Source organism: Centropristis striata, chromosome 17, assembly GCF_030273125.1.
Source record: "Centropristis striata isolate RG_2023a ecotype Rhode Island chromosome 17, C.striata_1.0, whole genome shotgun sequence".
NCBI lineage: Eukaryota > Metazoa > Chordata > Actinopteri > Perciformes > Serranidae > Centropristis > Centropristis striata.
The window spans coordinates 4,431,362-4,449,262 of record NC_081533.1 but is presented as its reverse complement, the minus strand read 5'-3'; the positions used below and the strand labels follow the sequence as shown (position 1 = coordinate 4,449,262).

The window sequence follows — 17,901 nt, the reverse complement described above, 5'->3', positions numbered from 1 at the left end:
CTGCTGTGACCAGTAAACACTGAGGAATAAAACCTCTCAGACTGCAGTTACACAACTCCACTAAGCTGTGTGTCCATGTCTGGAAGTGAATTTATGAGTGTTAATAAGTTAATAATGGGCTTATCTGAATGGGATTTGTTTGCCATTTAAGTTTAATTAAGTTTAACATATAACTTTTATCCCAAAAAGAACGACACATATTTGATGTAATTCACAGTTAATTAAAAATAATATGAAAATAAGAATCACCCCAGTGCCCCAATAATTGAAGATATACACTTAACAAACACACATCTACACAATTACAGAATATATGTGATATTTAAAAAATGAAAACAACATGCCTTCAACTTTCCATAAAGTGTAATGTACTTTTTGCACACTTTTGTACAGTAACTGACTCACTAAACCTCCTTACAGTTGTATTATATATATATATATATATATATAGTATATATATATATATATATATATATATACTATATATAAATAAATACAATAAAAATAAATGTATGTATTATATTTATTTTTTATATTATGTTTTATACCCTTTTATAAATATAAATTATATATTGCAAAGATATGTATATAATTTATATTTATAAAAGGGTATAAATCATATAATATAAAAAATAAATCAAATATATATCATTTATTTTTATTGTATTTATTTATATATATATTTATATAATATATATATATATATATATAAATGAATATATGTATGTATATATAAATAAATACAATAAAATATATATAGTGAATACAATAAAAAAAAAATATATATATATATATATATATATATATATATATATATATATACATAAGATATTCCTTTATTATGCCCACAACGGGGACATTTTCAGTGTTACAGTAGCAGAAGTTTACAGCAAAAATTGAAAGAAGAATCAATAAAATAACAATTTTAGCAATAACTATATAAAAATATTAACATTTTAAACAAGAAGAAATATAAAACCAGGAACAAGCTGAAGGCAAAGTAACCATCACTATGTTTGAGAGATTTCCTTTCATATTTTAGTAATAAATTGGCTATTGGGATTAATATCAGTCACTGGTGCGCCTGTTGATGGTTCACTGGACGTACAGTGAACGCACCATTTATTACCGATGCACTACCGCCACCGTGTGGCCACAAACGGAGCCGTTACACGCGTGACTGGCACATATTTTCAGAGCATGCAAGTTGATGAAGTGGAGCAGCAGAGGAAGCACTCCAGTGTTTTTCTGGCTGCTCACCTCGTCGTCACCTCGGCGGGTTTTTACGGCGGATGCGCGCTCGGATCTCTGCAGCAGAGCGCAGAAACTTCACCTCCACCAAGCCTGTAGATATAAATATATATATGTGTGTGTGTGTGTGTGTGTGTGTGTGTGAGAGAGAGAGAGAGACACAGACAGAGAGAGAGACAGACATAGGGAGAGAGAGAAAGAGAGAGAGAGAGAGAGAGAGAGAGAGTGGGAGAGAGTTCATGTGTGCTCAGTGTGTCTGTCTAATAGAGTGACCCCCCAGCGCGCTGTTTAAAGGGAAGACAAGAGAGCTGAGTCAACGAATCACAAGCAGAAGGATGCAACAGTTGATGTGCGAGAGTTGCAGTTTTCTTGCATTTGGAGGCAACGGAGGATGGTTGCTTTGATCTGTGAGGAGGAGCAGCACAGATCGGATATTTTGTTGCGTTAAAAGCTCTTATCATCTGTCAGACAAGCCGAGAATCAGACAGAAAGATCTACAAAACAAACAACAAAAAATCTAAAGTTTGTGCACTCGCGCGTCTTTTCTCCCCCAAAATGGACATCTGGACAGACAGGCTTCTGCAGGGACTTCATGCTCTGCTGGAATGAAGTTGGAGTGGAGGCTTTCTGATGGTCTGCGGCGGTGAGTAGCAGTGCAGTCTGCACCAACATGCATCGGATTCTGCAGAGGAGGCGAGTGCGCAAGCTGCGGGTCGTCTGGGCGTCCCTGGCCCTGGTGGCTCTGTCTCTGGCCGCATGCAGCGCGCTGTTCACGGCGTGGACCTGGCGACAGACTCGGGACCTGTCCCAGTCCTTTAAGATCCTGCAGGACCGAATGGAGCAGGTTCGTATCACACTTTGGAAGCAGAAGAAAAGCACGCATAGCGTAGCATGCATACTTGTACCAACAATAATATTTACTCGCCTGCAACTATTACAGACCGTTAAGTGTTTGTTATGTAACTTTTTTGTGTGGCTGCGGTTACGGGAATCTTCGCGGGGGGTTTGGAAAAATGCAATTCCACACTTCGCCCCCCCTTTTCTCTCCCACTTTGCACGTACTCAATTCTATTGCACCATTTCTCTGCTTGGCACTTTTATTGCTTACCAATAAGTGCAGTCAGGTTGTGTGGAGTTACTGCTTATTTTCGTCCAGCCCCCCTCCGCTCCCCCCGCCATGTTTAATTACTCTGGTGCCAGTTGTGCTCCAGTTTTATCTCAATTTACTGGAAAGCCTCAACTATTTGCCTTGCGAGCACTTTATGCCCAAGTGAGTGCACAGAGGCTGGAGGCGTGAAGCAGGCCGGCTGATAAAGTGTGGCAAGTGTCAAGATTTGCAACATGCAGAGTCACTTCTGGTGCACGAGTCTGGGTAAACAGTAGGGCTGTCACGATACTACAATATCCGATACTCGATACCATTTTCGATACCACAAGGATAAAAACAAAGACCCCAAAATTTTACAGAAATATTTTTATTAACAAGAAAAATGCAACATGTAAAAATGAACAGAACCACAGGTTAAATATTTATAATAAAGAACAGTTGTGCAAGAAGAAACTGCAACTATGATAACAAGCTTCAGGTCTGAGGTAGTGCAGAAAATAAATAAATACAATAAACAATAACAATTAGAACAATATTTAGAGGTTGTATGCTGTGCACAATATTAGGCAAGCTTGATTAAAAAAATGACAATAACTTAACTTTAGTGTTCATTCCTTGGGTAGGTATCGATACTTTTGATAATGAGTATCGTATCCGGATACAACGTTTTAGTATCGATACTTTTTTGAGTATCGATACTTTTGACAACCCTAGTAAACAGTAGGGCAATGCAACATGTAAAAATGAACAGAACCACAGGTTAAATATTTATAATAAAAAACAGTTGTGCAAAAAAGAAACTGCAACTATGATAACAAGCTTCAGATACTCGATACTTTTGAGAATGAGTATCGTATCAGGATACAACATTTTTGACAGCCCTAGTGCAAACAGTGCAGGAAATCTGCCCTGAACTCTGTGCAGTCTCATGCAAAGTGCACTTTTAAGACTTCTTGCACTTGCAGCGAGTGTTCGTCTGCAGCACCAGGTTGCATCACAAGGCAAATTATTTCTCGAGAAGCAGCCAAAAGGAGCTGATGGAAATTCTTCTGGTTTCAAGTTCACAGTATTTACAAAACCAGGTTGCACTGGATTTGAGATCAGGAGGACAGGTTGGCTGTGTATCATGTTGACAGACCTGCACTCACACACACACACACACACACACACACACACACACACACACACACACACACACACACATGCACAAACACCCCCAAAGTTGGACACGTGGAGTGTTGATGCTGGAGCCCTTCCCAAGGGGCCCCGTTCTGTCCATTTGACCGTTGGCCAACTCCTGATGAGAGCCAGTGAGTGAGCGTCTGCAGAGCGGAGAGCAGCTCGCTGCCTCCATTTCCACAGTAGCAGTAAATTTAAACACACTTTCCCCGAGCCACTAGTCCTCTTACTTCATATATAGGCCTCCTTCGGTCATTCTCTGGCCCCCAGCCAAGTTTAAAACTTTGCTGGCTTGACAAAAATGTCTTTCTCAGAAAGGGGGGTAAAGATGTGAGGAATGCAAAGCACTAAAAACACGCATTAGGTGTCGCAACCGACTTCTGAGGAAGTGGTCGACCTATTCTAAAGCTAGCATGGCAGCAGGCAGCATACTGGAAAAGACGAGCCTGTTTATGTGGCTGGCTGGCTGGAAGAGGCCGTCTGTGGCTGCGTGGGACCCGTGCCAGAAAAAAGTCATAATAAACTTATTGGACGTTGGTTAATAGTGCGTTTTTTCTCTCTCTTTCAACAGGTCAACACACAGAGGAAGGCCATTGTGCAGCTGATTCTGGAGAAGAGAGAGCTGCTGGTGGGCCAGAGAGTCAAGAGAGATGGTACTGCAAAGACATAAAGACATAAAATGACTAAAAAAGACACAAAATGACCTAAAAAAAAGACACAAAATGACAAAAAAGACACAAAATGACCAAAAAAAGACACACAATGACTAAAAAAGACACAAAATGACCAAAAAAAGACACACAATGACTAAAAGAGACACAAAATGAGAAGACAGAATGACAACAAAAACACAGAAGACACAACATGACCAAAAAAGACACAGAATGACTAAAAAAAGACACAAAATTAGAAGACAGAATGACAACAAAAAAAACACAGAAGACACAAAATGACAAAAAAATACATAAAATGATTAAAAAAAAGACATAAAATGACACAAAAAAAGACACAAAATGACAAAAAAAGACACAAAATGAGAAGACAGAATGACAAAACCCCCCACAAAAGACACAAAATGACCAAAAAAAGACACTAAATGACTAAAAAAGACACAAAATGACCAAACAAGTCAAAAGAGATGGTACTGCAAATCACAATCCTCCACAGCTGCTTTTTCTTGACAACATGTCGAAGTTTTTCTGCTTTTCAGCCGCCCCACATCACCACAGACACAATACTTACCAACTGTGCCCTGTTGTTTTTTTTGGGAAGAACATTTAACACAAACGCTGGCCAGTCTTGGCCCACATGCCACTTTGGTCGGGTCTCGCGGGCCGCAGGCACAGCCCGCTGCTAAAAGTTGACACAGGAAAAAGTAGGCAGCTGGATGACTGTTTCAGAAATTACAGGTCTGACCAGAACGGCCCCGGAGCCCAGAAACCAGCTGCAGCGGGAGCCAGGGCTTGTTGCACGCTTTTGGGCAATGAAATTGATTTTTTTTTCCCCTCCCCCCCCTCCGAGCACACGACTGACACAGCTATGATTTGTTGTGAAAGCGGTGATATTTGATGACCTATCATTGCAGTATTTATAGCCTGTGCTTGCGTCACCATCACGGGATCGCTCGATTGTTTCACATTGTGTCCGGGAGTGAACCCTTCAGATGCTTCATGCTGATCCAGTCGAGGCATGAATGTCCAGATTTGACAAACGGATTCATTTAGAGAGCGGAGCGTCGAGCCAGAATACCAACACTGATATCCTGCAGAGGAGACACTAAATGATAGAAAAAGACACAAAATGACTAAAAAAATACACAAAATGACAAAGAAAGACACAGAATGACCAAAAAAGGACACACAGAAGGCACAAAATGACAAAAAAAGACACAAAATGACAAAAAAAGACACAAAATGACTAAAAAAAGACACAAAATGACAAAAAAAAAGACACAAAATTACTAAAAAAGACACAAAATTACTAAAAAAAAGACACAAAATGAGAAGACAGAATGACAAAAAAACCCACAGAAGGCACAAAATGACAAAAAAAAGACACAACAGACACAAAATGACCTAAAAAGACACAAAATGACCAAAAAATCACAAAATTACTAAAAAAGACACAAAATGAGAAGACAGAATGACCAAAAAATCACAGAAGGCACAAAGTAACTAAAAAAGACACAACAACAGAAACAAAATCACCAAAAAAAGACTCAAAATGACTAGAAAAAGACACAAAATGACCAAAAAAAAGACACAAAATAACTAAAAAAAGACAAAATTACTAAAAAAGACACAAAATGACAAAAAAAAGACACAAAATAACTAATAAAGACACAAAATTACTAAAAAAGACACAAAATGACCAAAAAAAAGACACAAAATAACTAAAAAAGACAAAATTACTAAAAAAAGACACAAAATTACTATAAAAACTAAAAAGTGTCGATGAAAATATATCATTTTCAAAAGTGTGTTATGGTGACAATGCAAGGCACTTTTATTAGGATAAAACCTTTCAACAACAGGGCATTCAAAGTGCTTTACACAAAATATTAAAGGCATTTAAAAGAATCATATGTAGACTAAAAACAAGCAGATAAAATATTTAGAATTAAATTAAAACAAAGCAGCGTGGAGCCCGACTGTAAATGTACCTCTAATGTTCTGGCTGTAGCTCCATGAGGCCAGTTTCAGTTTGATATTATTTATAGTGAACTCTTCAGATGCTTCATGCTGATCCAGTCGAGGTTTGAATGTCCAGATTTGACAAACGGATTCATTTAGAGCGGAGCGTCGAGCCAGAACACCAACACTGATATCTGCAGATATCAGCTTCCTCCTGCACAACCTGATATCTGCCTCCGTCCTCCAGAACATTAAACAGCGTTCAGAAACTCACTATCGATGGGAATAAAAACCATTTTGTGTCTTTTTTTAATAGTAATTCTGTGTCTTTTTTTAGTAATTTTGTGCCTTTTTTTTATCTTTTTGTAATAATTTTGTCTTTTTTTGATAATTTTGTCTTTTTTTTTGTAATTTTGTGTCTTTTTGTAATATTTTTTGTAATTTTGTGTCTTTTTGTAATATTTTTTTGTCTTTTTTTTGTAATTTTGTGTCTTTTTGTAATTTTTTTTGTCTTTTTTTAGTAATTTTGTGTATTTTTTTTTGCTCATTTTGTGTCTTTTTGGGTAATTTTGTGTCTTTTTAAATATTTCTGTGTCTTTTTGGTAATTCTGAGTCTTTTTTTGGTCATTTCGTGTCTTTTTTGGTCATTTTGTGTCTTTTTTTGTAATAATTTTGTCTTTTTTTGATAATTTTGTGTCTTTTTTTAGTAATTTTGTGTATTTTTTTGGTCATTTTGTGTCTTTTTTGGGTAATTTTGTGTCTTTTTAAATATTTCTGTGTCTTTTTGGTAATTCTGTGTCTTTTTTTGGTCATTTTGTGTCTTTTTTGGTCATTTGATACTGCCTCAGCGGCCCCCAGGTAATCTGAGTTTGAGACCCCTGCTCTAGTCAGACAGACGGAGAACATCTATCAGGAACTGAATATTGGCTTGTATGAATTCTTCAATGAGACATTTCCAAGTTTAAATCAATAACACTGATATCCTGCAGATATCAGCTTTCTCCTGCACAACCTGATATCTGCCTCCGTCTTCCAAAACGCATTAAACAGCGTTCAGAAATTCACCACTATCGACGGGAATAAAAGAGCCTGAAAACATCTTTTTCCAGTTTGTGGAGAGTGATTTCCAGCAGGACACTGCTGTTATGTTCTCTCCTGGTGACTGACAGCTTCAGTCAGGAAACGCCGGCCAGCCTGAGGGCTTTACGCTCGCCCATAGCAAATCCTAAATCTACAGGGTCACCCACCTGCGAGTTATTTTAGCAGGGACTTAATATTCCTGCATGATGGCAGGGGCCCCGGTGTTTGGCTGGAACATAAAGAATGTATTTCTCAGTTAACCCTTAATAGGACACTCATTTCACCCCGAGAGAATATTGGAGGATCGAATGTGCAAAAAAAACACATGCGGACCCGGGGAGGGGGGAATATTTTGAGAAACAAATTTACGAGATTAAAGCAGCAAATCGACGAGAATTTTTTTTTTTTTTCCAAACTTTTTTCTTGTAAATCTGCGACTTTTTTCATGCAAATTTGACACTTTAAGTCTCTTAAATCTGTGACTTTTTTCGCACAGATTTGACACTTTAAAATTTAAATCTGCAACTTTTTTTCTTGCAAATTCGCCACTTTAAATCTCTAAAATCTGCAACTTTTTTCACGCAGATTTGCCACTTTAAATATGCGACTTTTTCATGCAGATTTGACACTTTAAATCTCATAAATCTGCGACTTTTTTTCTTGTAGATTTGCCACATTAATCTAGCAAATGTGCAACTTTTTTCTCAAAATATTTTTATCTTTTATTTTGGATATCCGCTGAAGATACCAAACACGGTTCTTCGCCCGATGAAGGGTTAATACATACACTGTAAAAATGTCCCGTTTTTTTTTTTACAGAAAAAAACTGGCACCTGAGGTTACCAGAATATTTCCGTAAAAAAATACAGTACATATGTAAACAACTTCACAGAACAACTTGTACATTTTACATCCTAAAATTCTTTATTGAGCATGATAGTGTTTTAAAAGTAAAAAAAGATTCAAAATCACATTTTATGTTGGACTAAAGGACTAAAAAAAAGACATAAAATGACTGAAAAAAGACACAAAATGACTAAAAAAGACACAACAACAGACAAAAAGACCAAATTTTACATCCTAAAACTGTAGTAATTAAAATTTTTTTTTTTTTTAAAGTTGTAGATTATAGCGTCCTTTACTGCTAATGTAACAGGATGATGCTGCTTTTATACTAATTATTTATGCAACATTTACATGCAGATTTTGCCTATTGTGCATTAGGAAATTAACATTCAGTTATTATTTATTATACACTGTAAAAAATATTCTGTTGCTTTTACAGAAAAAAAAGGCAGCTGTGGTTACCAGAATAATTCTACAAAAAAAATACAGTAGTTTTTTTTAGTAATATTGTGTCCTTTTTTTGGTAATTTTGTGTCTTTTTTAATAATTGTGTGTCCTTTTTTGGTCATTTTGTGTCAGTTTTTGTAATTTTGTGTCTTTTTTGGTAATTTTGTGTCTTTTTGTAAAAATTTTGTGTCTTTTTTAAAATATTTTTTGTGTCTTTTTGCTCATTTTGTGTCTTTTTTTGGTCATTTTGTATCTCATGAGACAGTAAAAAATACAGTACATATGTGAACAACTTTACAGAACAACTTGTAAATTTTACTGGTATTCAGTGTACAATAAATAATAACTGAATGTTAATTTACTCATGCACAATAAGCAAAATCTGCATGTAAATGCTGCATAAATAATTAGTATAAAAGCAGCATCATCCTGTTAAATTAGCAGTAAAAGACGGTATAATCGACAACTTTAAAATGTATTTTTTTGCAGAATTATTCTGGCAACCACAGCTGCCATTTATTTTCTGTAAAAGCAACAGACGTTTTTTACAGTGTACAGTATTGGAGTTGTATCTGTGTTTGAAATCGCTCCCCGTAGGCCAGATTGCGAAGCTAAAATAAACCTTTAGTGAGTAACAAGAGCCGGCATTCTGCAGCTCTGGCCTTTTAGTGATGTGTTTTATTTATTGTATTTATGCGAGCAGGGGCCGTCGCTGTTGCTTCACTCTGTTCTTAATCGACTCTTTGGGTCACAGAGCAGCCAGAGACCTTCTGACTCGCTTTTTCCGGCACTTCATTTCTCTTATTTAATGTTCTTAAGCTTTGTCTTCTGAGGCTTCGTTGAATGCTTTTCACTTTTCTCTTGTCTATCTCTTCTTTGCCTGCACACACACACACACACACACACACACACACACACATTCTTGTACTTCTATCTTTGTGAGGACCCTCATTGTAACAGTGAATTCCCTTGCAAGGTTATAATAGTTTGGGATTTCTCATCAGTTTAAGTTTTAATTTTGTTGCGAATTTTTGTTTTCAAATTCAGTTTGTTTTAATTAGTTTTTAGAGTGAGTTTGCTAGTTTTAGTTTAGTATTTTTTTATTTTTTATTCTTTAGTTTTAGTTTTTTGTAATGGGGTATTTGTTGGGTGCAACATTTGAAATTCTTTATTGAGCATGATAGTGTTTTGAAAGTCAAAAAAAGATTCAAAATCACATTTTATGTTGGACTAAAGGGTTAAAAAAAGACACAATATGACTAACAAAAGACATAAAATGACTATAAAAGACACAAAATGACTAAAAAAGACACAAAATGAGAAGACAGAATGACCAAATAAAACACAGAAGACACAAAATGACCAAAAAAGACATAAAGACTAAAAAAACAGACAAAATGCCTAAAAAAGACACCAAATGAGAAGACAAAATGACAAAAAAATACATAAAATGACTAAAAAAAGACACAAAATGACTAAAAAAGACACAAAATGACCAAAAAAAGACACACAATGACTTAAAAAGACACAAAATGAGAAGACAGAATGACAAAAAAAACCCACAGAAGACACAAAATGACAAAAAAAGACACAAAAAACACATTTTGCATTCAAAAATTGACAAAATAGCCCAAGACTCCATAGAGTTAACCCTTAAAACAAAGTCTGAAATCTCAAAAAAGCCTTTAAAGAAGTGAGGACCGGCTGAAATGTCCTCACTTTGCAAAAATGTCCTCACTCTGTTGGTTAAAAACGTGTTGTGGTCCTCACTATGTGGGAAGTACAAGAACACACACACACACACACACACACACACACACACAGCTCTCCATCCTCCTTCAGTCAATCTCTCGTCTTTCTCTGCATTTTCTCGATGACTGCGACCAGCTGGCACTAAGATTAGCCCCCACAGGCAAAAAGGCACACGCTCCCGTCTGAAAATAACAGTTTGAGGAAATATATTGAAGCACGTGACAGGAAATCCTTTGCCCATCTGCTCGCCGCGTTAAAAAAAGAGCCAGGTTGAATCTAAATGGCTGCAAATTAACACACCGTGTTATTAGACAGACACAGATGGGAATGATTGCTTTATCAAGAAAAACCACATTTTCTCTGCCATTCATATTCTGTCTCTCCTTTTCCTGAAAGGGGGGGCGCTGCGAGGGAGGAATGGAAGTGGAAAGAAAGCGGCGTCTCATTTTGAGAGTAAGTGGCTTGGCAGATCCCTCACAGCCGTCTCGTGTAGCATCTGCTGAAGTGGTTTCAATCATATACCCCTATACGATTGCACTCATAAAATCTTAATTGACTTTCCCCTTTTTCTCTCTCTTTTAATGTCTCTTTTTACTTTCCACCAGTAACCAAAGTCTCCTCTCAGCAAGGTAAGGCTCATAAAAGTGACGGATGGAAGATAATCTGGGAGCTTTTTTTGCCGATGAGATGATTAACCGTGGATCTGTGTGTGTGTGTGTGTGTGTGTGTGTGTGTGTGTGTGTGTCAGTGGGAGAAGGTGGCGTGATAAAGGGCTGGGAGGAGAGGACGCTGAATATGAGTAAAGCGGTGAGGTACAACAAGGAACAAGGCACCTTCACTGTGGAGAGGGCCGGCGTCTACTTCCTGTTCTGCCAGGTGAGTTCGTGCTGGGAGTTGTAGTTTATAACTAGAAAATTTCCTCTGGGGAAATTCTGAAAGGGCCACGGGGGCTACTGCCGGTGTGTGTACACTATGATGAGATTCTTCAGAGATTTCAAACAATTAATACTAGTAATGTTATGATACTATATAATATACAAGGAGCACAACAAGCATTCCTTTTCAAGTATTTATTTAAACAGCAACCTATGACCTTTAACCTCAAAGTGTGTGTGTGTGTGTGTGTGTGTGTGTGTGTGTGTGAAACGTGTATCTGGAGGAGTGTGCGCGCTTACGCACAGTTGTGTGTGTAACGAAAATCGCATAAAGTTACCTGTGTGTGTGTGTGTGTGTGTGTGTGTGCGTGCGTGCGTGCGTGTTTGAAGCACGTGTATCTTGAGGAGTGTGCGCGCTTTCGTGCATGTGTGTGTGTGTATCTGTAACTGTAATCAGAGCAAAGATCAAAGGACCAATCAGAGCAGAGCAATCAACAGAATTAACTGACACCTGAATGTTCCGGAACATTGACAGCAGCCAGAGGTAGACAGACTGGAATTTCTGTCCTCGAACAGAAAGCATTTTTGGCAAAACCATAATACCTATCATTGATCCGACTTCACTTTGAGTGTCCTGAATTCTTCCTGAACGTCTACATATGGGGTTTTTTTTAATAAAATTAAAAAATGGCTTTGTTAGAGCGATCTAAAAAAACTGTTACATCTCCCTTCTTTCAGAAATCTTCCTGCGTTTTTAATATGGGAGCCAATGAGGCTGTTGGTGCGTGTTGGTGGATCATCTGTGCGTCCTACGCCCAAACTATAACTCTGACAGCTTTACCAGAGGATTGTGAGTGAGAAGACAAATTTTCCTACGTTTCTATGTATAAATTATTTCTGTAGAGTGGAATTTGCGGCCTGGAGCGCAGTTTTCAAATTTATTTTTTGACAATTTTTTCTCTCCCTCTACACTCTGGCGATGATGTCACACACTGTGACACGAACATTCCGCGCAATACACACCCATTATAATCTCAGAATTTCTCCAAAAATGATCATGGTCATTGAACAGGGATTGGTAAAAAACTATATGACCTATCGAAACGTGGATTAATACACCGATACACAAGACTTGTGTCTACTGTTTAAAGTTTAAATGGAGTATCTAGGTGAAATTATGCCGGAGAAGTAGACGTTTGAAAATTATTGTCCTTTTTCGCTCATTTATTTTCGGCCGTCCCATTCACTACAGTGTAAAATTTTGGCCAGTTTTTCGCCACGTAAGTATTCCGTAGAGAAAAGTAATAGCACACCGATCACGATCAAACCACATGTTTTGATAAAGTAGCGAGACGAAATTGCGTTCAGAAGAGGAAGAAGAAAAAATCCACAGTATCAGATTTTTTCTTCTTCCTCTTCTCCACTCCATTTGAACTTTAAACAGTAGACACAAGTCTTGTGTATCAGTGTATTAATCCACGTTTCGATAGGTCATATAGTTTTTTATCAATCCCTGTTCAATGACCATGATCATTTTTGGAGAAATCATTTTTGGACAAACGGAATGTTTGTGTCACAGTGTGTGACATCATCACCAGAGTGTAGAGGGAGAGAAAAAACTGTCAAAAAATAAATTTTAAAACTGTGCTCCAGGCCGCAAATTCTACTCTACAGAAATAATTTATACATAGAAACGTAGGAAAATTAGTCTTCTCACTCACAATCCTCTGGTAAAGCTGTCAGAGTTATAGTTTGGGCGTAGGACGCACAGATGATCCACCAACACGCACCAACAGCCTTATTGGCTCCCATATTAAAAACGCAGCCCCGTGGCCCTTTCAGAATTTCCCCAGAAGAAATGTTCTAGTTGGTACGTGATATACCTTTAGTGCAGAGTAAAACATCATACATACATAAATACACTTTCTTACACCCTGAGGTGATTGGATTAATTTCATATTTGCAGCTACAGTAACTCAACAGTCTGGGGAGGTTTTTTATTATTATAGCTTATGCGGCTTCATAAAAAGAAGCTTTTATTTTGTACAAACATCAGTCACGCTGTACTGGTGAGGATCATGTTTTGTGGATATCAGATTTGGGGGTAATCTGGCCTCGGTCCTGTCAGGCTGACGGAGGTCTGGAGAAAGTCTCGCAAAAGAAGAAAGAAAGAAAGAAAGAAAGAAAGAAAGAGAGTTATGATAGCGAGGGTTTGGAAATTGTGAGGTGGTCAGGTTCTCCTCATGTTCTCCTCGTGTCTGTCACCATAATTCCTATGTATCGATTTATTGTTCGATATATAAAAATGGACACGGTCGTTTTTTTTCTGGACTCAATATTTTGACTTTTTGTGCTTTTTTGTGTTGTGTTTAAAGTAAAGCTGCAGATGTTTGACAGGCCAAAAAAACTTGGGGAAAAATTTCCCAAGCAGCCATTCCAGCTGTTTATATGTTATTCTAATAATAAAATAATAATAATAATAATAATAATAATAGTAAAATATGATAATAATAATCTAATAATAATACTTAATGATGATCTCATTGCAATGTTTTGTTAACAGAGCCTGAAAGACACAAAATGACTAAAAAAAGACACAAAATGACCAAAAAAAGACACAAAAAGACATAAAATTACAAAAAAAAGACAAAATGACTAACAAAAGACACAAAATGACCAAAAGAAGACACAAAAAGACACAATGACTAAAAAAAGACACAAAATGACCAAAAAAAGATTACTAAATTACTAATTACTAAATCGACGTATCGTTTGATATATAAAAATGGACACAATGGTTTTTTTCTAGACTCAATATTTTGACTTTTTGTGCTTTTTTGTGTTTAAAGTAAAGCTGCAGATGTTTGACAGGCCAAAAAAAACTATATTTCCCAAGCAGCCACTCCAGCTGTTTATATGTTATTTTAATAATAATAGTAAAAAAACTAATAGTACAATATGATAATAATAATCTAATAATAATACATCATGATTATCTCATTGCAATGTTTTGTTAACAGAGCCTGAAGGTCTATTTTATTTGTTTTGGTTGTGGTTTGTTTATTTATTTATGTTTTATTTATCTAGGATATTTTAATATTTCTTTCCCACATTTCTATTCCAGTGTTAACCCTCTATGGTACGGTGTTGCCCTCAGGCAATATCCCCATTTTTGTCCTGTCAGATTTCTACAGTGCATGTTTTTGAGTGATGCGATACTTTAAAAAAGAGGGAAGAGTATAGGGAGCCAATAGCAACGCTTTAATCTGTCAAAGGAAACAGCTTTGACATTTTGTACCACAAAAAGCTTTAAAAATGTCATTTACTGGCCCTTTTCAGTCTGGAAAAATATATATATTGCTACTCAAGATCACATTTATGTTGTTTTTTCTTCAAAATGTTGATCCAGTAAGTCAGAATAAAAATCAATTATTATTATCAGGTCATATAGGTGAAAAAAATATACCAACATGGCATTTAAACATTTTTTAAGTGGTTTATACAGGCAGGATGGAAAGGATTCAGAAATGGACAAAATAGCCCAAAACTCCATAGAGTTAAGTATTCAAATATAAAATTTTAAAAATTAAAGTGAGCTGATAAAAGTTACAGTGCAGTAAATGGACCTGCACTTATATAGCACTTTTCTAGTCACTTTGCGACCACTCAAAGCTCTTTACACTACAGACTGACTCATTCACCCATTCACAAACACACATTCATACTGGTGGCAGAGGCTGCCCTAAACCAGGGGTCTCAGACTCAAATTACCTGGGGGCCGCTGGAGGCAGTACCAAAATGACCAAAAAAAGACACAAAATGACAGAAAAAAAACGAAATTACTTAAAAGACACAAATTGACCAAAAAATACACAGAATTACCAAAAAAGTCAAAAACTTTTTTTTAAAAAAGACACAAAATGACCCAAAAAAGACACAAAATTACCCCAAAAAAGACACAAAATGACTAAAAAATACGCAAAATCACCAAAAAAGACACAAAATTATTACAAAAAGACACAAAATCATTTAAAAAGACACAAAATGACCCAAAAAAAGACACAAAATTACTACAAAAAGACACAAAATTCCCCCCCAAAAAAGACAAAATTATTAAAAAAAGACAAAATTATTAAAAAAAGACAAAATTATTAAAAAAAAAATTTTAACATTAAACTTTCATATCAAGGTGGGGGCCACAAAATATCGTCACGAGGGCCGCAATTGGCCCGCGGGCCGCGAGTTTGAGACCCCTGATTTAAAAGGTGCCACCTGCCACCATTGGGAATTAATTCTCACACCGATGCCATTTGTGGTTCAGTATCTTGCTCTGCGACATGTAGGCTGTCACGGTCGGGAATCGAACCACCGACCCTCCGTTCACTATGTGACCGCTCTACCAACTCATCCTGTGTGTCTCCCCAGGTGCTGTTCAACGAGCAGCAGTCTCAGTATGTGAAGCTGGACGTGACACAAAAAAAGACACAAAATGACACAAAAAAAGACACAAAATGACCAGAAAAATACACAAAATTACTTAAAAAGACACAAAATGACCAAAATAAGACACAAATGACCAAAAAAATATACAAAATCACTTAAAAAGACACAAAATGACCCCAAAAAGACACAAAAGGACCAAAAAAACACACAAAATTGCTCAAAAAGACACAAAATGACCAAAAAAATACACAAAATTACTTAAAAAGACACAAAATGACCGAAAAAGACACAAATTTACTTAAAAAGACACAAAATTATTTTAAAAAAGACACAAAATTATTTAAAAAAGACATAAAATTATTTAAAAAAGACACAAAATTATTAAAAAAGACACAAAATTACCAAAAAATTACATAAAATGAAGCAAAAAAGGACTCAAATTGACCACAAAATGGCCCAAAAGAGAAACAAAATGTAAAAAAAAACCCAAAGTGACCAATAAAAAGACAAAATTATTACAAAAAAGCCTCGTGCTGACTCCCCTGTGTGTCGTCCCCAGGTGCTGTTCAACGAGCAGCAGTCTCAGTACGTGAAGCTGGACGTGACACAAAAAAAAGACACAAAATGACCAAAAAAAGACACCAAATGACCAAAAAAGACACAAAAGGACCAAAAAAACACACAAAATTGCTTAAAAAGACACAAAATTATTAAAAAAGACACAAAAGGACAAAAAAAAAACACAAAATTGCTTAAAAAGACACAAAATTATTAAAAAAGACACAAAATTATTTAAAAAAGGACACAAAATTATTTAAAAAAGACATAAAATTAGTTAAAAAAGACACAAAATTATTAAAAAAAATACACAAAATTACCAAAAAATTACATAAAATGAAGCAATAAAAGACAAAATTACCAAAAAATTACATAAAATGAAGCAAAAAAGACAAAATTACCAAAAAATTACATAAAATGAAGCAAAAAAGACAAAATTACCAAAAAATTACATAAAATGAAGCAAAAAAGACAAAATTACCAAAAAATTACATAAAATGAAGTAAAAAAGGACTCAAATTGACCACAAATTGACCACAAAATGGCCCAAAAAAGAAACAAAATGTAAAAAAACCCCAAAGTGACCAATAAAAAGACAAAATTATTATAAAAAACCCCTCGTGCTGACTCCCCTGTGTGTCTCCCCAGGTGCTGTTCAACGAGCAGCAGTCTCAGTACGTGAAGCTGGACGTGGTGACCGGCGGCCAGCGGCCCCAGAAGCTGCAGTGCATGGAGGGCTACGGCACCACGCCGTCCGCCGGCCCGCACCCCTTCCACTTCCTGAAGCCGTGCCAGGTGTCGGGCCTGCTGCGTCTGGAGCGCGGCACCGAGCTGCAGGCCGTCACCGGCTCCTCCTTCAGGCTGCACACGCTGGGGAACCCGTCCGCCTCGCCGCACATCTTCAGCATCTTCAAAGTGAACTGAGGAGGCTCGCGGCGCTCCGACCCGTCCGAGAAACAGCTGAATTAACTCTTTTATTCTGAGTTTTCTTCTCGAGGCGTCCCATCCCGAACCCGCAGCCTCTTCCCACAGATTAAAAGACAAAAGCTGACATTTTTTGTGGAAGTTGTTGTGGAATTTTTTTTTTTTTCCTGCTCTCTGGACAGCTGTGCTGTGCTGTTTTGGAACGCGAATCGCAGACTTTTGGATTAAAAGCGAGACCTGAAGCGGACTAAATGCCTGGGTGGATGTCTGCAGAGAGAACAGATGTGATGGAAGCTGCTCTCTAGATAAAAAGGGCTTCATATAAAAAAGAAAAATACTTGGATGTCCCTCTTCGCCTTCGTATCATGTAATAAAACGTGCTTACACTCTCTTTATAAGACTGACAGTAAAGCTGTGCATGCACCTTCCACTTTTATATCACCGGTGCCTGTCACATCTATACAGACACTATAAAATGATATTTTATACAATCTGTGTGTGAATCAAACAGTTCTTCTTGATTTTATTCCTGATCTTTAAAATGCAATGTGTGTTTGCGTGTGAAAAGTCTTTTTTTTTTACATTTTTTAAAACACTTTGTATATAAACCACACATACTTTACTTTTTACATTTTTTAAATGCCGCGGATGTGAATTTGTGCCCTTTTTTCTATAAGGTCAGATCTGATTGTGAGGTATTTGTATGTATAGTATTGGCTTGATTTCTCTGAAAAGCAAAACGTACAGATTCAAATATAGCTGTGTCTCTCTTTTCTGTCTTTGTTATCTGTCTTTTTTAACACAA

General features: G+C 36.7%; 1 protein-coding gene across 1 annotated transcript; it reads left to right on the top strand.

The window, feature by feature from the left end:
* Positions 1-1,443: 1,443 nt before the first annotated feature.
* tnfsf12 (TNF superfamily member 12) lies at positions 1,444-17,871 on the top strand. The gene is made up of 6 exons (XM_059354752.1): positions 1,444-2,095; positions 4,110-4,191; positions 10,693-10,749; positions 10,902-10,925; positions 11,045-11,172; positions 16,821-17,871. The coding sequence occupies exons 1-6, from the start codon at positions 1,922-1,924 to the stop codon at positions 17,094-17,096; spliced, it is 741 nt and encodes a 246-aa protein (XP_059210735.1). The 5' UTR covers positions 1,444-1,921; the 3' UTR covers positions 17,097-17,871.
* Positions 17,872-17,901: the final 30 nt, after the last annotated feature.